Raw genomic sequence first — 20,389 nt, forward strand, 5'->3', positions numbered from 1 at the left:
AATGTAGGATTTGCCTAAATAAACAATAATGGAAGCTGAAGTGATACATTTTGGATGTTAATTATAGGAGAGATTGAATACAGGCGAAGCTTATTTGATGTTCACAGATCAGTCTTTTCCCTTGTTCCGTTTACGGCCTTGAACAAGTTAGTTTTGTCCATCTGGAAGGCTTATAAGTAGGACACAAAAGCAGCAAACTTATTGATGCCAGCATTTTTTGAAATTCCTGTACCTACTAAGAGAAATAAACTAAAAAGGGCTCGATTTGATACTGAGAGCTGGTATACCTAACTGCTGAAAAACAAGTCCAGGTTCTCAGAAAAATCAGAGGATACTAATGCAGCTGGATGATGTCTAGTGCAAAATGCTGAATTTAATCAAAGGCAAATTCTTTAAGGATCCTCTGATTTCAGTGTCAGCATTATTCTTGTGTTTGACTCTTCCTAATTCTATGACATTAGAATGCTTCATCTGGATTAGGTGATATTTACTGTTTCTAAAGTGATTTCTGTCATAATGTACGGCACTTCTGTTGTTGCTGTATTTTAAATACAAGCTTCTGAGTTCCAGCAAATGTTTAGCAGCCTAGCTCAGCTATTAAGAAGCAGGTTTCCTTCGGAAAGAAATTAGTGGTTAAGGAAATGAGAAATCTGATTTATTACATGACAAAATCTGCACAAATCCATAGCTTGCACAAAATTAACCTGGCTCTGGATTTAAATATTTTTTGGGGAAAGCAGCATATGCATATTTTGTCTATTTTAATGATATATTGTATATTAAATTCAAGAGAGATGGTACTTCACATACCTCTCTTGTAATGTCAAAGCAGTTCCTGATTTAGCACAAGAAATCTCTAGTAGAAGAGAGGGAAGACTCAGAAGCCCCAGAAGTATTGCAGAGGCTTAAAGGGGCTCCCTGGATTGCAACCATAATTTTGTTTTTGGATCAGTGAATGTCATTATTGAACTGCTTCTTTTCAAAGACCTTGAAATAAATTAAGCTTTGCCAATTTATCCTACAACCTCATTTTCATAATAATCTATTCATCAATTAAATACACTAATTTATTTCCTATTTGTTTTGAAATAGTGAAACAATTATGCTTTTTTCTTCCTATTAAGTGTGGAATGTATTCCGTATTGTCATGCCTTGGGCCTAGGCCATGACGCCTGGAGAAGCCTACTGCAAAGTTACATCTCCCAGGATCCCTTCTGTCCTTCTGATTGGGTGAGCAAAAATTTTGGAGGGAAAACTTGCCCCGTGGAGAACAGAGGGGTGGAACCAGGGAGGAAAGAGTATTCTCTCTGGAAAGGCGGAGTTGGGGAGAGGCTGCAGCTAGGAGAGTTCTTTGATCCAGAGAGGGGTTAGTTTGGAATCCAAAGGAGGGAATGTATAGTCAGTTGTGTCAGGGCTTTTATCTTTCTTTTTACCACCTTTACTACTTTTTTCTTTTAACTCTTGTACTAAAAAATTTATTACAACTCACTTGTTCTTGAGAACTTACAATAAACTTATTGTTGTTAAACTGCCTGTTTGGTCACAGATAAAGGTACTTGCTGAGAAGGAAGACACAGGGGTTGGGTGGCTGCTCTGGGCCCTTCTGGGCCCGTAGAATGGGGAAAGACGCGTGGGGTAAGGTGACTGTATGGGGAAGTCAAAGAGACTGCTTGGTAGGGGGGGATGATTTTTTGGACTGCTGAGGGCGTTGCCTTTGCTGAAAAGAAGGCTTCTGTTGAGCAGGTCTTCTTTTCCAGTATTCAGACTGTTTAGGAGAACGCTGGCGTCTTTGGAAAGATGGTTTCCAAGATTGTTTGCGGCCGAAGGGTTGCGAAGCAGGTTGGGCGACTCCTAGGCGCTTGGCCCTTTTACGGCCGTCGTCAACAGAGGACAAGACCTCATCGGTGGAGGCATGAAAGAGGCCAAGGCCATCAAACGGAAGATCCTCTATCTTCTGCTTGATGTCGGGTTGAAGATTAGTGGATCTCAGCCAAGCATGACGACGCAGGGCAACCGCAGAGGCAAAGACACGGGATGAACAGGAGACCGCATGTCGAATCGAATTAATTTGTTGTTTGGAGACCCTGGAGAGTTCGGAAACCAGGGCTGATGCTGTTCCCTGAGAGGAATCGGGAAGCGATGGTATCAGTGGTGTGAACTGGTTCGCTAGATTAAAAGTATAAGCAGCAAAATAAGCCAGGTAATTGTTAAGCTTCGAGTTGGTGGAAGCAAGTGTGAAGATTTTCCTTGCCAAGGTGTCTAATTTCCTTCCCTCACGATCCGGCGGTGCGGGATGCCTGGAGGGCTTGGCCTTCATGGCAGAATGAACAATTATAGAGTTCGGAGCCGGATGTGATGCAAGGAATTTGGCGTCAGGGGCATGGACTCGATAGAGGGAGTCCAGCCTTTTAGAAGTGGGAGGTACTGATGCAGGTTTGTCCCAAGTCTCCTGAAGACCCTCCAGGTGCACCGGTAGCATAGGAAGCAAGGACCCTGAAGGGAAGTCTGATTGAACCAGGTCATGTACCATGTCCGACACTTTGGGGGAGTCTGCCTGGAGAGGTATCTTCAGTGCCTCCGCCATGGAAGTAATAAGATTGAGATAGGCCTTGGATGCATCGGACGGAGAGAGCCTGAGCTGTTGCGCCGAGTCCGGTGGGAGAGAGGGAGAGTGGTCCTCCGAATCCGAAGAGCCTGGGGACTCCTTTCCCGAGGAAGAGGCCCCCGTGGAGGGGGAGGGTGGATGAACGATCGGTTCCGAGACGGGGGCTGCCTCCGAGGTCTTGGGAGAAGACCGAAGTCTAGAATCCGGGGCCACGGAAACGGTGGCAGAGGCAGTACGCGGTTTAGCCACGTCTCGGTACCGAGGGTGGTCACGGTGATGATGCGAGGGGCCAGCCTCTTGATCAGATGATAGCAGGCGATTGAGGAGTCTGGGTGAGTACTCGAAGTGACTTCGAGGGTCACGAAGCCGAGAAGGGCGGTCGAAGTGGAGCTGAGGCGAATCCTCGCGTCGGGTTGTGCGCGCGTAGCGGGACCGAGGCGAACCGCCATAACGGACCCGTGGAGTCTCGGGATCACGGTGGAAGTAGGAGTCTGACTCGTGGTATCTACGATGGATGTCCCAATCAGAGTGGGAGCCGGAACGGTGACGGGATCTGCCCTGTCGAGGTGAGGGCGATCTGGATAGAGGAGAGTATTCATATCGCCTTCTCGAGTAGTAATCCTGTTGTTCAAAGTAAACGGAGGAACCGGAGTCGTGGCGGCTACGCGGAGAGCGTGATCGAATTCGAATCCGATGGGAGGAAACTTGCGTTGCCGATTCACGGTACAGCGGAGAGAGTGCAACATCGTGGAAGGCGTCAGGTCGCAAAGACGGGCGTAAGTAAGTCTGCGTCGGGTCGGTGGAACGGTCGGGTTCAAGGATCTCGGAAGGTACCACGCTATGTACTGAAGGCGATCGAGATCGAATCGGAATCACCTCCACAGCCGTGGAGGTGTGAGGTGTAAGCCTGGGCATGTCCGTGATGACATCAACCGGGGTCGACAACTCGGACGGCAAGAGTGGTTGGGCTGAACTCGACTGAGCGGTCGAGGACATGGTGCTGCGGGGCTTTATGGGCGCCGAGTCCGTTGATTCGGAATGACGCGCCGGCTCGGAATGGTGAGGTTTCTTAGGCGCCGAATCCGAGTGCCGAGGCTTCTTCGGCGCCGACTCCGATTCGGGATGACGCAGTTTCTTCGAAGACTTGTGGCCGGCTTCGGCGTGCTTCGAAGGACGTTTCCCGGACTTGTGCGTCTTTTGAGGCTGAGGCGCAGCCGGGGCAGCCGAATCTCCCGCTCGAGGTGGGGGAGGCGGCGAGTCGGAGGTGGGCATAGCCCGCAGAGACCGTTCTAAGAGGAAGGCCTGTAGTCGTGCGGCGCGGTTTTTGCGTGCCTGCTTGCCAAAGTTTGCACAATGCGGGCAAGCGTCGACTCGATGGCCCTCCCCGAGGCAGAAAAGGCAGTGGCTGTGGCCGTCTGTGGTGGGAATTTTAGCCCCACAGTGCCTACACTTTTTGAAGGTAACCTTCCCTTCCATACGCCCCGGACGGTGGGGGGGGGGGGGGAGAGGGAAGGGCGGGAAGGGACGGGTATGGAAAAAGAGAGTTAAAAGCGCAGAAACGGGGTTCTTTTTTTTTTTTTTTTGTATATTTTTTAGGACGAAACGACCAGTCAAAGTAGAGATGAAATGAGCTGAGGAGAGACGAGCTAAGGAAGAGCGCAGCGAGGAAGGTGTTGTCCGGGCGGCGGAAAGGAAGAAACTGAGTGGAATGGGCGCTCCCCCCCCGCTCCAGGCATGCGCGGTCGCTGCCTGCTCCCCAGGGCGGGAGGGGAGCGCGCCAAAAGCGCTATAGGCGAGCTATTGGAACTCCGAGGAATGGATTCATTGCCTGCGGCAAGACCCATGTGTGGGACTGCACAGAGACCACGAAGAAGATCAATTAAATACACTAATTTATTTCCTATTTGTTTTGAAATAGTGAAACAATTATGCTTTTTTCTTCCTATTAAGTGTGGAATGTATTCCGTATTGTCATGCCTTGGGCCTAGGCCATGACGCCTGGAGAAGCCTACTGCAAAGTTACATCTCCCAGGATCCCTTCTGTCCTTCTGATTGGGTGAGCAAAAATTTTGGAGGGAAAACTTGCCCCGTGGAGAACAGAGGGGTGGAACCAGGGAGGAAAGAGTATTCTCTCTGGAAAGGCGGAGTTGGGGAGAGGCTGCAGCTAGGAGAGTTCTTTGATCCAGAGAGGGGTTAGTTTGGAATCCAAAGGAGGGAATGTATAGTCAGTTGTGTCAGGGCTTTTATCTTTCTTTTTACCACCTTTACTACTTTTTTCTTTTAACTCTTGTACTAAAAAATTTATTACAACTCACTTGTTCTTGAGAACTTACAATAAACTTATTGTTGTTAAACTGCCTGTTTGGTCACAGATAAAGGTACTTGCTGAGAAGGAAGACACAGGGGTTGGGTGGCTGCTCTGGGCCCTTCCAGAGTGGTTGCAGTCCGTAGGGGCCCTCACTGGTAGGGTTGCCAATCCCCAAGTAGGGGCAGGGGATCCCCTGTTTAGAGGCCTTCCCCCCACTTCAGGGTCATCAGAAAGTGGGGGAAATGTCTGCTGGGCACTCCATTATTCCCTATGGAGACCCGATTCTCATAGGTTATAATGGAGAATTGATCTGCAAGTATCTGGGGCTCTGTTTATTGAGGTAGAGGCAACAAACTTGCAGCATAGCATCTGATGCCTCTCCTCAAAAACACTGCCAAGTTTAAAAAAGATTGGACTAGGGGGTCCAATTCTATGAGCCCCAAAAGACGGTGCCCCTATCCTTTATAAGTTCCCTCAGAGAGGAGACACTTAAAAGGTGTGCAGTCCCTTTAAATGTGATGGCTTGGACTCTATTTGGAGCTCAATTATGCTTGTCACAACCTCGCTCCTGGCTCCACCCCAATATTTCCTGGCTCCACCCCCAAGGTCCTCAGATATTTCTTGAATTGGACCTGGTAACCCTACTTCCTGGTCCCCTGCTTGTGATACACATAAAAGAAACTGGCAATGTAAAAAAAACCCCTCATTTATTCAGTTCATATATAAAATAACCAAGTAAGTTGCTTACATCTGTTCAAATAATTACAGTTTCTGTTTCAGCTTATCCCCTAGAGTTTCTTCTACAGTGCGAAGTGTTTTGAAGCAGATACATGAGATCTGAAATAGGTGCTCATGTCACCAGGGTGAATTTTTGCACAATTTTTCTGCACAGTAGTGGGGCATGTGCAGAACCTTTTGGTCTGTGCTCTACAAGTTTAACAATCACATGAAATGGAATTGTTCTTCATTTGATTCGGCACCACCATTTATTTCACAGCAAGGATGAGACCATAAAAACTGTCATTAGTTTTCTTGGAAAAGCTTCCCTCTGGCCACTGGTCAGAGACACCATTCCTTTTAGAGTATGCTGATCCACAAGAGGTACATTGATCTTTGTACATTATATGAGGCTAAGGCTGGCATCACAGATAACTTTGTAGGAAAAAGCAATTCTAGGATGAAGATGGGAGTACTTCAGGTTAGCCTCATTACAAAAGTTTATTTCTGTTATGTCAGGAAGAAATAATTATACTTTTTCTTACTTGAATTTTAAAGATCAGTGATTCTGGATATCTTTGGAGAAAACTTTGATACTTAAATAAAAACCAGCATTTTCAACAACTTTACCTGTGTCATTTTCATCCTCGTAAAACAATCATACTGGCCACCTGGAAGTATATAGTGTAGGAAAAATGAACTACAGAATTCGCTGTGATCATTGACAGATTTTTTCCCATCAGGCTATACAGAGGAGTGCTTTAATTCAGCGGGACATTTAAGTGCATGTCCAAAATTTCAAGTACTTAATTTGTTCCTCAGTTTGCAGTTGGGAAAATTCAAATAGATTGCATAGACCTAACTAGACATCTAACAATAGTAAGTAGCAACATAAAATGCAGAGCTTTCCCCCACATAATCCAGTCAGTATATTTAAATAAATACATTTCTAAAGAGAAAGCTGTTTCTGGATTTCATGTTCATCTGTGGCAGCAGGACAATTCTCTCAAGTGATGCTTTTGATCTAACCATATTTGCATCTGAAAGGGGGGGGACACAATGAGAGAATTATCTTCTCCCTGGCTATATGCTTACACTGAGGCCATTTAGAAAAAATTTCCATTAGTGTAACTGCACTTGAAGCCGTACAGTAAACAAATGTTTAGTTGGTTGCAACTTGGGGAAAATTTAGCTGAGGCTGGGTTTTTTCTTTCTGCAATCTGGTTTTGACAAGATACTCATCACATTGCTAGACCTACAAAAACCTCAGTGACAACTTTTTTTTATCCAACTAGTTAACAAAAATAATAAAAGCAATTAAAGGTTGGTAAATACTTTCCAGTGATCAGTTACTGCCCTGTTATATTAACAAGCAGTAAGACTAAGGATAAGTATAGCTTTTGAATAATTTACAAAAAACCCTAGCAGACTGCAAGCTGAAAAACACAGAAATCCTATCATCAGTGCCCACTGAAACTTTAGGCTTAAATCCAAGAATAATTAGCTGAATATTCAAACAGTTTTCCAATATGCTAAATAAATGTTTTCCTTACTTCTACATTATTGTAGAAAGATTTCATTTATTGCATACAAAAAAATTCATACAAAAGCATCAAACTACCAGTAATTGCAACACAACCAATCAGGTGACAATTCTCAGAGGTTAAGTGACATTTTGCTAAAGATAAAAATACAGTTAAAATAACATCGCACTGTGCAGTACATCAAACTGAACATGAAGCTAGAAATTATGATCTGCCTAGTCACTGTCATTTCCCTAAAACACTGTTTTGACATGGTAACTCCAGTTTTCAGTTCTTGTATAAAAGGAAAGTTAAAAGATGATTTACTCACCACATTTTATATTATGTATATAAACCTACTTTGGCATCAATGGGAATATATATTAAGGAGAACACACTCGTGTTGAATTTATTGCCTCCTTGCATGATTTTATTCATGCTTTAGAAGTGCAAATTGCATATTGATTTTAAAATATTTTTGGAGTTTACTATTCAATCTCTTTTGTGCAGCATTTCCCATAAATAAGTGATTCATGCCAAGAAACTCTGTTTCTACCATATGGATTCTTACATTTCTAAGTCCAGGTTTTTGTAAAAGGATACCATTTTTTTTAAAAGTGCAAGCCACTTCTTCTTGGTATATTTATTTTTTCCCCTTCAACAAGGATCCACTAATATAATCACAATAATAGAACTATTCAATCATTGCTTGAGAATCTAATGTTTTCTTCTAAACAAGATCAGTGTGGCTTATATCCACATATGCGAGTTTTATAAGTCCATGAATGTTTGTGTATGAATAAGTAGCTCTGGTAACTTATCTGCTTTGCATCAACAGGGATCATGTAAAATTTCAGTCAAATGACCATCAAACTCTCACAAACACAAGAAGCCTAAGAACCTGCAGAAAGACCTTGTTGCTCTAACTTCCAAGAGCAACAGCTCTGAAACTGTGCTGACAATAATACTGCAGCAGACAGAAGACAAATAGTTCATTATAGCTTTTTGACAAAACCCTATTCTTAAGGTCAAAGGCACTTTGGAATTCAACCCTGAATTTCAGAAATGATTCTGACTATTAAGTAAAACAGTGGCAGAGTTTAATAAATAACACTTTCTATATCACAAAAACAAGTACACACATTTCTTGAACAAGTATTTCGACTGAACAAAAGAGTCACCTCCTAGATCTGATAAACAGTCTTTCAATTGAAACTTGCAGAATTCTATCACTCTGTTTAAAAAAAAACACTAGTATTTCACATAGTCATTTGACAACAAACTGCACCACCAGCCATGCTACAATACTGTTGCTTCTTGAAAAGCTTCTATCCACCTGTTGGAAAAGAAACATTAATTAGTAGCAAACAGTATGCTGTGTTCAACACATGCTTAATTGATATATACAGTTTCATTATTCAAGTCAGCTTGTCATGAATACCCTTCAGATTTTCCATGATTTTTAGCAATGTACAAGGTGTCTTGGAGCTACTATAAAGTTTGAGTCCAGTGGCACCTTTGACCAACAAAGTTTTTTTCAAGGTATAAGCTTCCATGTGCATGCACACGTCTTCAAATACATTGAAACAGAAGTTACCAGTCCATACATAATTGGTAGAAAGTGAGCAGCAAATTAATGTACAACATAATAAAGATGTTTAACAGATTTAAGAACCAAATAGGAATAAGAAGCTTAGTGTATGTGGTTACCATGTTTGGGTTTAATTCCAGGGGGTGGGGGGAAAGTGAAGGAAATAAATATATTAAAACTGGAGACTGTGGAATGCTGAGAGTAATTAACTGAGGGGCTCTTATTGCTGAAAACATGCAAGTGGATTTATGAAACCTCAGTTTATGATCTAAATGGAGACTCAAATAAAAACTATTCCACTACAGTACAAAACTTAAAGCAGTGCCTGCAGAGTACTATTGGCATATAAATTAAATCAGTACATTAGCTGCTTACTTTTGTGTTGAATGGGTGTCATCTGCTTTGAATATGTAAAATAAGGTATTTTTGTGCAACAAATGGAACACTTTGGACTCTGCATTTTCCTCTCTGACTTCAGCAACTGTAAATCCCAGTAAAGGTTGACTTTCCAAAGCAGCTACATCCTAATTTTAAAAAAGAAATCCAGAATGAGACATGGCTTTCTTATAAATTCAGCTTTCTCTTGATTCACCGCCATTTGAAAAATAAGCAGAAGTCTCATTAGCATCTTCACAACTGAAAGATGATGGCATCAAATCTTTTTTATTCAGCTGTTTTGCTTTTGGTTTAACACTCTGTTGTGCAATCCCCACCATAAATAACACTACACTTCTTGGTTTTCAGATGGCTCATTAACAACTTTAAGACACATTGATATTTCATAGTAGGTTAGCTTTTAAAGAGGTTAACCCCAACAATTAGCACTAACAAAGCATTAACAAGATTTCCCTGTAAGATAAAGAAAAACTGGAGAGAGGTACCAGAAAACAGTGACTGTCCTTTGTAAATTGAAGCATATAGATTGAAGTTACTGAGCTGGGCCTTTGGGTCCAATTCTAACATTCCACCCATTCCACATTCCTGCAATTAGCTACATAATTCACTCTTAAGTTTTCTCACCTCACTAGCAGCGTATGTGTATAGCACTTTGTTTTTTATCACAAACCACAGGTGTTTCCAAGGCTTCTTGCTGCCCTTTGACCTAAATAAATAGCCGCTCATTGAAGAGTCTTCTGTATTCGCAGATACCTAAGTTCAAGGCAAAATATACTGTTGTTAAGAATGCATGAGAATGTAGCACAATCTGTCCAACTATATGGAACTGCCAGACAATAGTGAGCTTTATATTTTTGCTAGAAAGAGACAAAAACAGGTCATAACCAACTCATGGCCATCCTGGGACCATGGGGTTTTCACGGCAAGAGACAAGCAGAGGTGGTTTGTCATGGCCCTCCTCTGCATAGTAGAGTCTTCCTTGGTCAGGTGAAAATTAGTTCAACGGTTACCTACAGAGAAAGCATTAATCTCCACAGTAAGTCATTTGACAATGGAACTTAGTCTTGCCATCTTCCAAATTCAGTTGCAATATTTTTAGCACATCTCAGAATGAACAAGTGTGAGCTCTGCATGGGGAGGAGAACCTCCAGTTTCAATGAGACACTAAAAACGCAGAAGCTCACTGCATATTAAATGATACTACCAGGTGGCCAGCAAGCCATCTTTATTTCCCCTGCTGACACGTGGTCTCTCAACCCTCCTAGCTGTTTCAAGAAGCTAAGACAGAAAGATTGTCAGCACACCAGAGAATGGAGGAAGAAAAACCCAAGGTATGAATAAAGAAAAGAGGAAAAAGAAACCTATCTAGCTGGTGTAGTCCAATCAATGTTTTCCCTCTCTAGCTGGTGTAGTCCAATCAACGTTTTCCCACTTGGCAGGAAAAGAAACTTAAAAGAACTACTTGCCACCTCAGCAAAGGCACTGTTGTGGGCAGTGTTGGTGTAATGAATCTATGTAAACCCAGTCTGACAGCTATGCTTTGACAGCTGGTGATCTAGCAGGCATGCTAGGTCACAATGACCTTATCAGCAGGCCAGTTTGAGCCGGCAGAAGCCAAGAGAAGAAACCTGCTGAGTCAGCATGACAGTGCACAGCCAGGATTGGCTGGTAGGACTATAAGAAGACTGTGTGTGGAACACACAGGTCTCTCTCTGAGAGTTGGTGTGTAGGTGGAGCATTTTGTCTGTTGAAGTAAGATATTAGACTGCACTAGTGAGCACTTATTGTATATATCTGTAAATACACTATTTTGGCACTAGTTGCAGGTGTCCGGCTGATTTCTTTCCTGGAGCCCTGTGTCGGGCAGGTCACCAAGCTCACTCTGCTAACTCCCGCACCGACAGGGTTATGGGCCCAGTACGCTTCCGCTGCGCGGAGGAGCACCGTGAGAGTTGAGCTGACCGAGAGTTTGGAAAGAGCCGGAGGCGAGGAACGCCGGTTGAAAGACAAAGCAGCACCAGCTATCTCGTTTTGAGAGCCAGAGGGACGACGGCAGCCAGCTGTGTGGAGGAATCGGCATCATGGCTCAGCAGCAGCTTGCAGTGCCCGTTGAGAAGCTCAACTCAGCCAACTACGCGGTGTGGAGCCTGAGAATGGAACACTACCTCAAGCGTGAAGGGCAATGGCTGGTTGTGAGTAATCCCCCTGCTGCCTTATCTCCTGCCCAGACTGTGTTAGCCGATAAGGCACTGGCAAACATCGTGCTGGCTATAGATGACGACCAGTTGGTATATGTGCGTGGGAAGGACACTCCCAAGGCTGCCTGGGACGCGCTCAGTGGGGTTCATGTTAGTACCACTGCTGGCTCCCTCATGGCCTTGACTAGGAAAATGTTTCGCACTGTACTGCCAGCTGGAGGGTGTGTGAAAAATCACATCAAGAAGCTAACGGACTGTTTCGTTGAGCTTGAGGCCACAGGCAAGACTGTAGCTCCCGATGACCGCGTTTACATTTTGCTGTCATCGTTGCCGCCTGAGTTTACTCCCTTGATAACTTCCCTGGAGACAGTGGACGTAGCGACCCTGACAATGGAGTACGTCTGTGCCCACCTGCTTGATTTCCAAGAGAGGATTGCGGCAGTGAGCTGTCCGGGGGTGTCGGCCCAGGAGCGTGCGGCCATCGGCTCGTCCGGGAAGACAGCCAAGAGTGAGCCAGCTTTTGCTGCTGGCAAATGTCCAAAGGCTGAGAAAGAGGAGCCGACTGCAATGGCAGTCCGACGCTGCTATGGCTGTGGGTCGTCACAGCACCTGCTTCGAGCTTGCCCCGGGAGGGGGAAGCGGCGCGGATGGAGGCAGCGAGAGCGGAGGAACACCAGCCCGTGTGAGGAAGGAGCCCGGCTGGTCACGTCTGCAGTAGAGAGCACAGGGTCTGCCTGGATTTTAGACTCTGGGGCAACGAGCCATCTCTGCTGGAGGAAGGAGCTGTTGAACAGTATTGACATTCCTGAACACAGGCATGTTAGATTAGCTAACGGGACCACTGCCAATGCTACTTGCTCAGGCAATGTGAAATTTCCTGTGTTGAATTGCACTTTGCAAAATGTGTTATGTGTACCCTCACTACAGTCAAACCTGCTAAGTGTTAGCACACTAATTGACCAGGGATACCAGGTGAGGTTTGAAAGGACCTGCTGTAAAATCCTGGGAGGTGGGGGAAAGGTGCTTGTAACTGGAAAAAGAGAAGGTAAAATATATGTGGTCCAGAATGAATGTGCCCAGGTGGCACAGGTGTCAAATGAGCCTGTGCACAATAAGTGTATACATTTACTGCACCGGAGACTGGGGCACTGCGGGTTTGGAGCGTTGAAAAAAACCCTGGAGTTGGTGCCTAGTCTAAAAGTGAAACCTTGCAGATGTTACTTGGATTGTCAGGTCTGCAAGAAGACCAAAAGCAGGGCTTGTGCTGTTTCTAAGGAAAGCACAAGAGAAAGCAAGCGTGCCCTAGAACTAGTTCACTTAGACGTGATTGGCCCATTGCCAAAAAGTCTGTCGGGGAGGAGGTACTGCTTAGTGGCCACAGACAACCATACGAGGTACTCTTGGGTCTTTGCTATGGTGCATAAATCTGAAGTGTACAAGACATTCATAAAATGGGTCAAAGCAGTTGAGAGACCATTAGGTGTAAACCTCCAGGCTATTCAGACCGACAGAGGGGGGGAATTCTTATCAAATGAATTGAAATGTTGGCTGGAGAACAAGGGCATTGCCCACCGTTTAGTGAACCCAGCCACGCCCCAAGAAAATGGGAAAGAATATGGGCTAGCAGAGCGCACAGGAGCTGTGTTGCAAATGATAATGTACAGCATGCTTGAAGATGCAAGGTTGCCAATTTGCTATTGGGCCGAAGCCATGTACTGCGCTGTGTTTATACATAATCGAATTTGGTGTAAACCCGTAAATAACTTGCCCTATAGGAAGCTGTATAACAAGTGTCCAGATTTAAAATTTTTGAGAGTCTTTGGGACACAGGCTCGGGTTGGCATCCCCTCCGAGAGCAGCAGGGAGGGGGATGTCCGGGCAGAGAGCCTGACTTTTCTGGGCTACAAGCCAGAGGCCAGGTGTTATCGCTTCTGCGATAAGAGAAAGAAAATAATCCTCAGCAAAACTGCCCAGTTTAGTGAGGAGTCCAGCTGAGCAAGATTACACTCCCCGGAGAAACAATTTGTACTGCTGCCAGCAACTGATAACGGTGCTGGAGTCCTGCCAGAGGTAATTAAGCAGGAACATTCTCCCGACCGGCAACTGGCAAGCAGAGCCTGAGACGGAGGGTCAGGAGGTGGAGTGTGAAAGTCAGGAGGTGCAACCTCAAATCACAGGGACAGAACAACCAGCCCAGGAGGTGGGAACAGATCAGCCTGAAGAAGACAAGGCCGGTCCTAGCACAGAGCCACGGGTGTCTGCTAGAACCACAAAAGGCAAACCTCCTGCCAGGTATAAGGTGCCCTATGTCACTCTGACAGTTAAACCAGACCCACCTGGGTTTGAAGAAATGCTAAAAGAAAAGGCTAAGAAGTGGAAGGCCTGGGTGGCAGAGTGCGAGGCAAAGAACAGGGAGGCTGAAGCCAAACGCCAGAAGGAGCTGGCTGACCAGGACAGTGATGATATTTTTTATCACTAAGACGAGTTCCTGGACTGGTAATTACAAATGTGTAAATATGAAATGTATGTTACTGTCTGCATGTGAACATGAAAACTGTGTACAGTGGTTGGGTGTACTGGGTTCAATAGATTAGGAGGTGTGTTGGTGTAATGAATCTATGTAAACCCAGTCTGACAGCTATGCTTTGACAGCTGGTGATCTAGCAGGCATGCTAGGTCACAATGACTTTATCAGCAGGCCGGTTTGAGCCGGCAGAAGCCAAGAGAAGAAACCTGCTGAGTCAGCATGACAGTGCACAGCCAGGATTGGCTGGTAGGACTATAAGAAGACTGTGTGTGGAACACACAGGTCTCTCTCTGAGAGTTGGTGTGTAGGCGGAGCATTTTGTCTGTTGAAGTAAGATATTGGACTGCACTAGTGAGCACTTATTGTATATATCTGTAAATACACTATTTTGGCACTAGTTGCAGGTGTCCGGCTGATTTCTTTCCTGGAGCCCTGTGTCGGGCAGGTCACCAAGCTCACTCTGCTAACTCCCGCACCGACAGGCAGGGCCGGCTCACCCGCTAGGCGGTTGCTTAGAGCACCGGGAGGTGCAGGACGCCAAATGGGGCTCCCCCCCCCCGGCACTCATGAGAAACAGTTAGTTTGCCTGCCTGCCTTCTTGCCTCATCCTCGTTGCCCTCCCTTGCTACCGCCACTGCCCCACCCCATTGCCGCGGCTGCTCCTTACTGTCCTCGGTGTGGCTGGAGCACCTTCTAATCCTTTGAAGATTCCATGAGAAGAGACTTTGCTCCCCCTCACTTCCACTTCTGAGAAGAAGGGGGAGCGAACTCTCTTCCCACGGGCTCTTCAAAAGATAAGATACCGTGATAGCCTCATTGCAGGAGGAGGGTGAAGGCGCGGAAGGACCTGCCTTGGCAGCGGCAAAGGAAAAGGGAAGGGAAAGTGGGCAGGGAGACAAGCCTCGGCGGGGGAGGGGGGTAGGCTGCAGGGAAGGACCAGCGGGGGGGGGGGGGGGGCAAAGGAACGCAGACAAAGGAAAGTGGGCTCAGAAGGCTGCTGATAAATCTGCAAGTCAAGTTATGGCTTTGCATCAGGATGTGTTAGTAAAAACAATGATCCAAAGAAGGAAAAGCCTCCAGTGTTAGATGCCGATCTTGAAGACCCCTTGGCTAGTCCCCCGCCATATGTTCCAGTATACCCTCTTCTCCCGATGCAGCCAGCAGAAGGAGGTACTGATGGCAAGGATCAAGCACAGCTAGCTAAGGGCGCTTTAAAATCCTTTGATGAAGAGAGGAAATAGAGATGAATGAAGGACCTAGAGCTGGAAAAGGGCAAATGACACCCCTGCAAACTCTAAATTCGGTTCAGCAGTTGTTTTCAGAGCAACCGTTTTTTGCAACAGCTCCTCATAATTCCATGCCTGTGTTTAATAATCACGTTGCAAGTTTTAATTCAGCTCCTGAGTCTCCCTTGCATACAGAAATCTCATCAAGTACTGAGAAAACCTCCAGTTCTTCTACAGCTTCACCCCCAACTTTTCCAGGGTTTACATCGAGTACAGACTGCTCACTGCTAGCTCCCCTTCGGGAAGTCCATATCTCTCAGCAGCCTGGCCCCGGTATTGAGACCCGATACATGTACGTGCCTTTCACTTCAAGTGATCTAGTAAACTGGAAAACCCATACTGTTGCATTTTCTGATAATCATAATAAGAACATAAGAGAAGCCATGTTGAATCAGGCCAATGGCCCATCCAGTCCAACACTCTGTGTCATACAGTGGCCAAAATTTTTTTTATACACATATATATACACACTGTGGCTAATCCTGCCCCAATGACAAATCTGCTAACTAGTATTATGGCTACGCATCAGCCTACCTATGCAGACTGTCAGCAGCTTTTACTGGCCCTCTTCACAACTGAGGAGAGAAGCTGTATCATGCATTATGCTCGAAAGCATGTAGAAGGATAAGTTCCTCAGGGAACGGCAGACAGAGAGGAGTGGATAAAGGCCTGTTTTCCTGCAACAGATCCAAACTGGGAACCCAATTCTCAGATTTCCAAAGAGCGTCTACCACAGGCAGGCAAGCTTAGAAGCGATGAAAAAAGCATACAACATGTCTAAAGTCAGTGAAGTACTCCAGAGAATAGATGAAAGCCCTGGAGCTTTTTCTGAGCGCTTAATACAGGCTTTCCGAATGTATACCCCATTCGAACCTGAGGCTGCAGAGAACTTGCACATGGTAAACACAGCTTTTATTGCTCAATCCTATGCTGACATTCGCAAAAAGCTTCAGAAGCAAGATGGCTTTGCTGGCATGAATTTATCCCAACTGTTAGAGCTTGTCCAGAAAGTTTATGCCAATTGGGATGTAGACCAGAAGCGGGAGGAAGAAAGAAAGATGAGAAAGAAGGCTGATTTGTTGGGCAGCTTTGACTGGGCAGCCAACTAAAAGAGACAGAGGGGCTGCTCGAGGGCAAGGAATGAATGGCAGAAATCAAAGAACGGTGATGACCAATTTGGATCCAAACCAGTGTGCCTTTTGTTTGGATTTTGGGCACTAGAAAAATTCATGCCCGAATCAACCCCCCGCTCTGCACACAAGAAATTCAAAATGCTCCTAGACAGATGACAGGACTGGAGTTTAAAGACCGGGGGAACAGAGAAGCTAGTGTGAGGGGAAGAGCAAGAGGCCAAGTCCAGAATGGCAGATATTGAAGAAACGAAGAAGAGCCTGTCCAGGGCTTGGTCGGGCTGGAAAGATGGGATGACTAGGACAGACCGGGCACCGACACTCCTGACCCTGCGGAGCCTGTGGTCACAGTTGATGTTGAGGGTCAGGAGATCGCATTCCTTGTGGATACTGGGGCTGCGTGATCTGTTGTGCCTGATAAGATTGCCCCTTCAATTTGCAAGTACATTAATATAATTGGAGCTACAGGGCATAGACAATTCAGACCACTTCTAGCCAAACGAACTTGTACAGTAGGAGGCCATGTGGTCCGTCACAATTTTGTCCATTTGCCTGATTGCCCAGTGCCATTAATGGGAAGAGATTTGCTTTCCAAGTTAAGAGCCCGATTGACTTTTGAATCAGAAAGTCAAATGAACTTTCAGCTGCCTTACATAACCTCAGAAGGCAAATTACATTATCAAGGTGTATATGTTTTAGAATGCCCCCGAGGAGTGGAGGCTTCACCAATCAGCTCCTGCAATGGCCATGTCAGAAGTCTGGGTTCAACAATTTCCAGACGTATGGGCAGAAGAGAATCCGCCTGGGCTAGCAGTAAACCATGCGCTTATTAAGGTAGAATTAATCCCAGGGGCTGTTCCAGTCCAAGAACGCCAGTACCCGATCCCTAAGAAAGCAGTAATTGGCATCCAGACAGGCTTCTTGAATATGGAATTCTTGTAGAATATGGAATTCTTGTAGAATGTCAGGCTTCTTGAATATGGAATTCTTGTAGAATGTCAGTCTCCATGGAACAGTCCCCTTTTGCCAGTCCAGAAGCTGGGCACCGGGGATTACAGACCAGTACAAGACCTTCGCTCTCTAAATTCTTGCACACAGACTTTGCATTCTGTCGTTCCAAACCCATATGTCTTGCTAGGACTTACACCTGCCTCAGCCACTTACTTCTCAGTGGTAGATCTCAAGGATGCGTTCTTTTGTTTAAGACTGGCACCTGAAAGTCTGCCACTGTTTGCCTTCCAGTGGGAAGAAAAAAAGACGGATAGAAAGCTACAATATACATGAACCCGTTTACGTCAAGGGTTCAAAAATTCGCCCACCCTTTTTGGTAATGCTCTCAGTAAGGACTTGAGCCAGTTCCCAACTGTGCCAGGAGAAGTTGTGTGCCTTCAGTATGTTGATGATATTCTGATAGGGGCCAGAGACTTACAGACATGCCAAGGTGCCACTGCTGCCCTGCTAGCACTTCTGACTAAGGCTGGATATAAAGTGTCTCAGAAGAAGACTCAGCTATGCCCAGAGACAGTGAAATTTTTAGGCTTCCATATATCCCAGGGCAGACGGCAGCTAGGCAGGGAGCAAAAAGAGACTGTGTGTGCCATTCCTGTGCCCACTACCAGGCGCCAGCTGAGAGAGGAGCAGCAGGGTTCTGCAGAATCTGGCTCCCCAATTTTGCCTTAGCAGCTAAGCCCTTATACGAAGCCACTAAGAGGAGAGAAAAAGCACCTTTTGAATGGACAGAGCAATGTCAAAATGCCTTTGAAGATTTAAAACGTCAGCTCATGCAGGCCCCAGCTCTGGGATTACCTGATACTGACAAGCTTTTTACTCTGTATGTGCATGAGCGAGAAGGAATAGCTACAGGCGTTCTAACTCAATTGCTGGGATCCTGACCCAGACTGGTGGCATATTTATCTAAGCAATTAGACACTGTAGCAAAAGGGTGCCCCCCCCCTGTTTGCGTTCAGTAGCAGCTGTTGCAGAACTTGTAAAGGAGGCAGACAAGTTTACCTTTGGAAATCAACTTGAAGTAAAATTTCCCCGCTATGTGCAAGTCCATCTGGAGCACAAAGAAAACTACTGGTTCACCAATGCCCATATGGTCAGATATCAGGCACTTATGTGTGAAAATCCCAGAGTAAAAATAATGACTGTGTCAGCTCTGAACCCAGCCTCGTTGCTGCCAACGTCTGATGATGCATTGGAGCATGATTGGTTAGAGGTTATGGAAGAAGTATTTTCCAGCCAGCCAGATCTGAAAGATGTCCCATTTTCAGATCCTGATATTGAATACTATACCGATGGGAGTAGCTTTATCCAGGATGGGAAGTGCAGAGCAGGATATGCAGTAGTCACTCTAGAAACAGTGATAGAAGCAGAACTGCTGCCTGTTTCAACCTCTGCACAGAAAACTGAGCTAATTGCTCTCATCAGAGCACTCCGGTTAGCAGAAGGACTTAAAGTAAATATTTACACAGACTCTAAATATGCTTTTATGACACTGCAAGCTCATGGAGCCCTGTATAAAGAGAGAGGCTTAATTACTGTAAATGGCAAAGGAATTAAAAATAGTAAAGAGATTTTGGAACTGTTAAAAGCTGTCTGGGCACCCCGGCACATAGCTGTTATTCATTGCCGAGGTCATCAGAAGCCCCTAAGTCTGATAGCAAGAGGAAATCGGAAGGCAGATTTAACAGCTAAGGAGGAAGCACTAAAGCCTTATCAGGGAAGCACAGAAAATCTGCCTGTTTTTCAAGTTTCCTTAACCGAATGGAGTCCTCGGTATTCACTAGCTGAGGAACAGTAGGTTCAAACTCAAGGGGCAGTAACTAAACGAAGAGATGGCTGGTATGTTCTCCCCGATGGCAGAATTTATATTCCAGAAACCATCACATGGCCATTAATTCAGAATCTGCATGAGGGAACACATTATGGGAAGACTGCACTAGAACACTCTGTGAGTCCGTGGGCATATATTAATCGTGTGAGTTCACTGACAGCCCAAGCCTCTGCACAATGTGTTACATGTGCAAAGAATAATCCAAGGTCAGGTCCCACTCAACTCCCTGGGAGCCAGTGGGAGCAACACCTTTCTCCTCCTTAGTTGTGGATTTTACTGAAATGCCCCAAACTGAACATTACCGTTACATGCTTGTATTTGTTTGTACAATGTCTGGATGGATTGAAGCTTACCCCACACGCAGTGAGAAAGCCAATGAGGTTGTAAAAGCCTTACTGAAAGACATTGTGCCTAAATTTGGTTTACCTGTAATTATCGGGAGCGATAATGGACCATCGTTTATAGAGAAAACTGTACAGGGTGTGTCTACGTTGCTTGGTATTACCTGGAAATTGCATGCAGCCTACCACCCACAGAGCTCAGCAAAAGGTTAAAAGGGCTAATAGAACTCTGAAGAATGCCTTGTCTAAACTCTGTCAGGAAACCGATTTGCCATGGACTACAATGTTGCCAATTGCATTATTTTGGTTGCACTGTTTGCCACACAAACGACTTCATCTGTCGCCTTTCGAGATTGTTTATGGAAGACCCCCTCCCATAGTACAAGGAGTTCGAGGTGATCTTTCACAGTTGGGGAGCTTTATACCTTTTGAGGAATTGCAGGCCTTGGACAAAGCTGTGAAGGAGGTGAATAAGTATGTGTTTGAAACTTTGCCATATCAAATTTATTCTCCTGTACATGCTTACCAGTCGAGGGATAATGTGTGGGTAAAAAGCTGGAGGGCAAAGACCTTACAGCCTAGGTGGAAGGGCCCATTCACTGTCCTTTTAAGTTCCCCTACAGCCGTCAAGGTACAAGGCATAGCAGCGTGGATCCATTGGTCACATATAAAGCGAGCTGCAGATTACTGGAAAGCTCAGCCAGTTCCAGGGAAACCATTAACTTTGAAACTTTATAAAGACCCTACCCAGCCTTATGCCACGCAGTAAAGACTGTTAAAAGTCAGCAGCCTTCCCCCAGCCACACCTGGAAGCTGGCTGGTCTACGCACGGCCAAAACTTGGAGTCAGCAGCCCTGCCCCAGCCACACCCAGAAGCTGGCTGCGTATGCACGGCTGAAGCCTGAGGAAGTCTTCTGGAGCCATACAG

At 45.5% G+C, this 20,389-nt stretch overlaps 1 protein-coding gene across 1 annotated transcript in view; it reads right to left on the reverse strand.

The window, feature by feature from the left end:
• Positions 1-7,190: 7,190 nt before the first annotated feature.
• The window catches only part of FGD6 (FYVE, RhoGEF and PH domain containing 6), a 108,175-nt gene continuing 94,976 nt past the window's right edge, over positions 7,191-20,389 (reverse strand). Inside the window, exons 19-21 of the mRNA XM_060245198.1 lie at positions 9,765-9,893; positions 9,120-9,268; positions 7,191-8,489 (exon numbers count right to left, since the gene is read on the reverse strand). Of these exons, the coding sequence (XP_060101181.1) occupies positions 8,453-8,489; positions 9,120-9,268; positions 9,765-9,893 (315 nt within the window). The 3' untranslated portion in view covers positions 7,191-8,452. The remainder of the gene's footprint in view (positions 8,490-9,119; positions 9,269-9,764; positions 9,894-20,389) is intronic.

The sequence above is a fragment of the Heteronotia binoei genome, chromosome 8, assembly GCF_032191835.1.
Source record: "Heteronotia binoei isolate CCM8104 ecotype False Entrance Well chromosome 8, APGP_CSIRO_Hbin_v1, whole genome shotgun sequence".
Taxonomy (NCBI): Eukaryota; Metazoa; Chordata; class Lepidosauria; order Squamata; family Gekkonidae; genus Heteronotia; species Heteronotia binoei.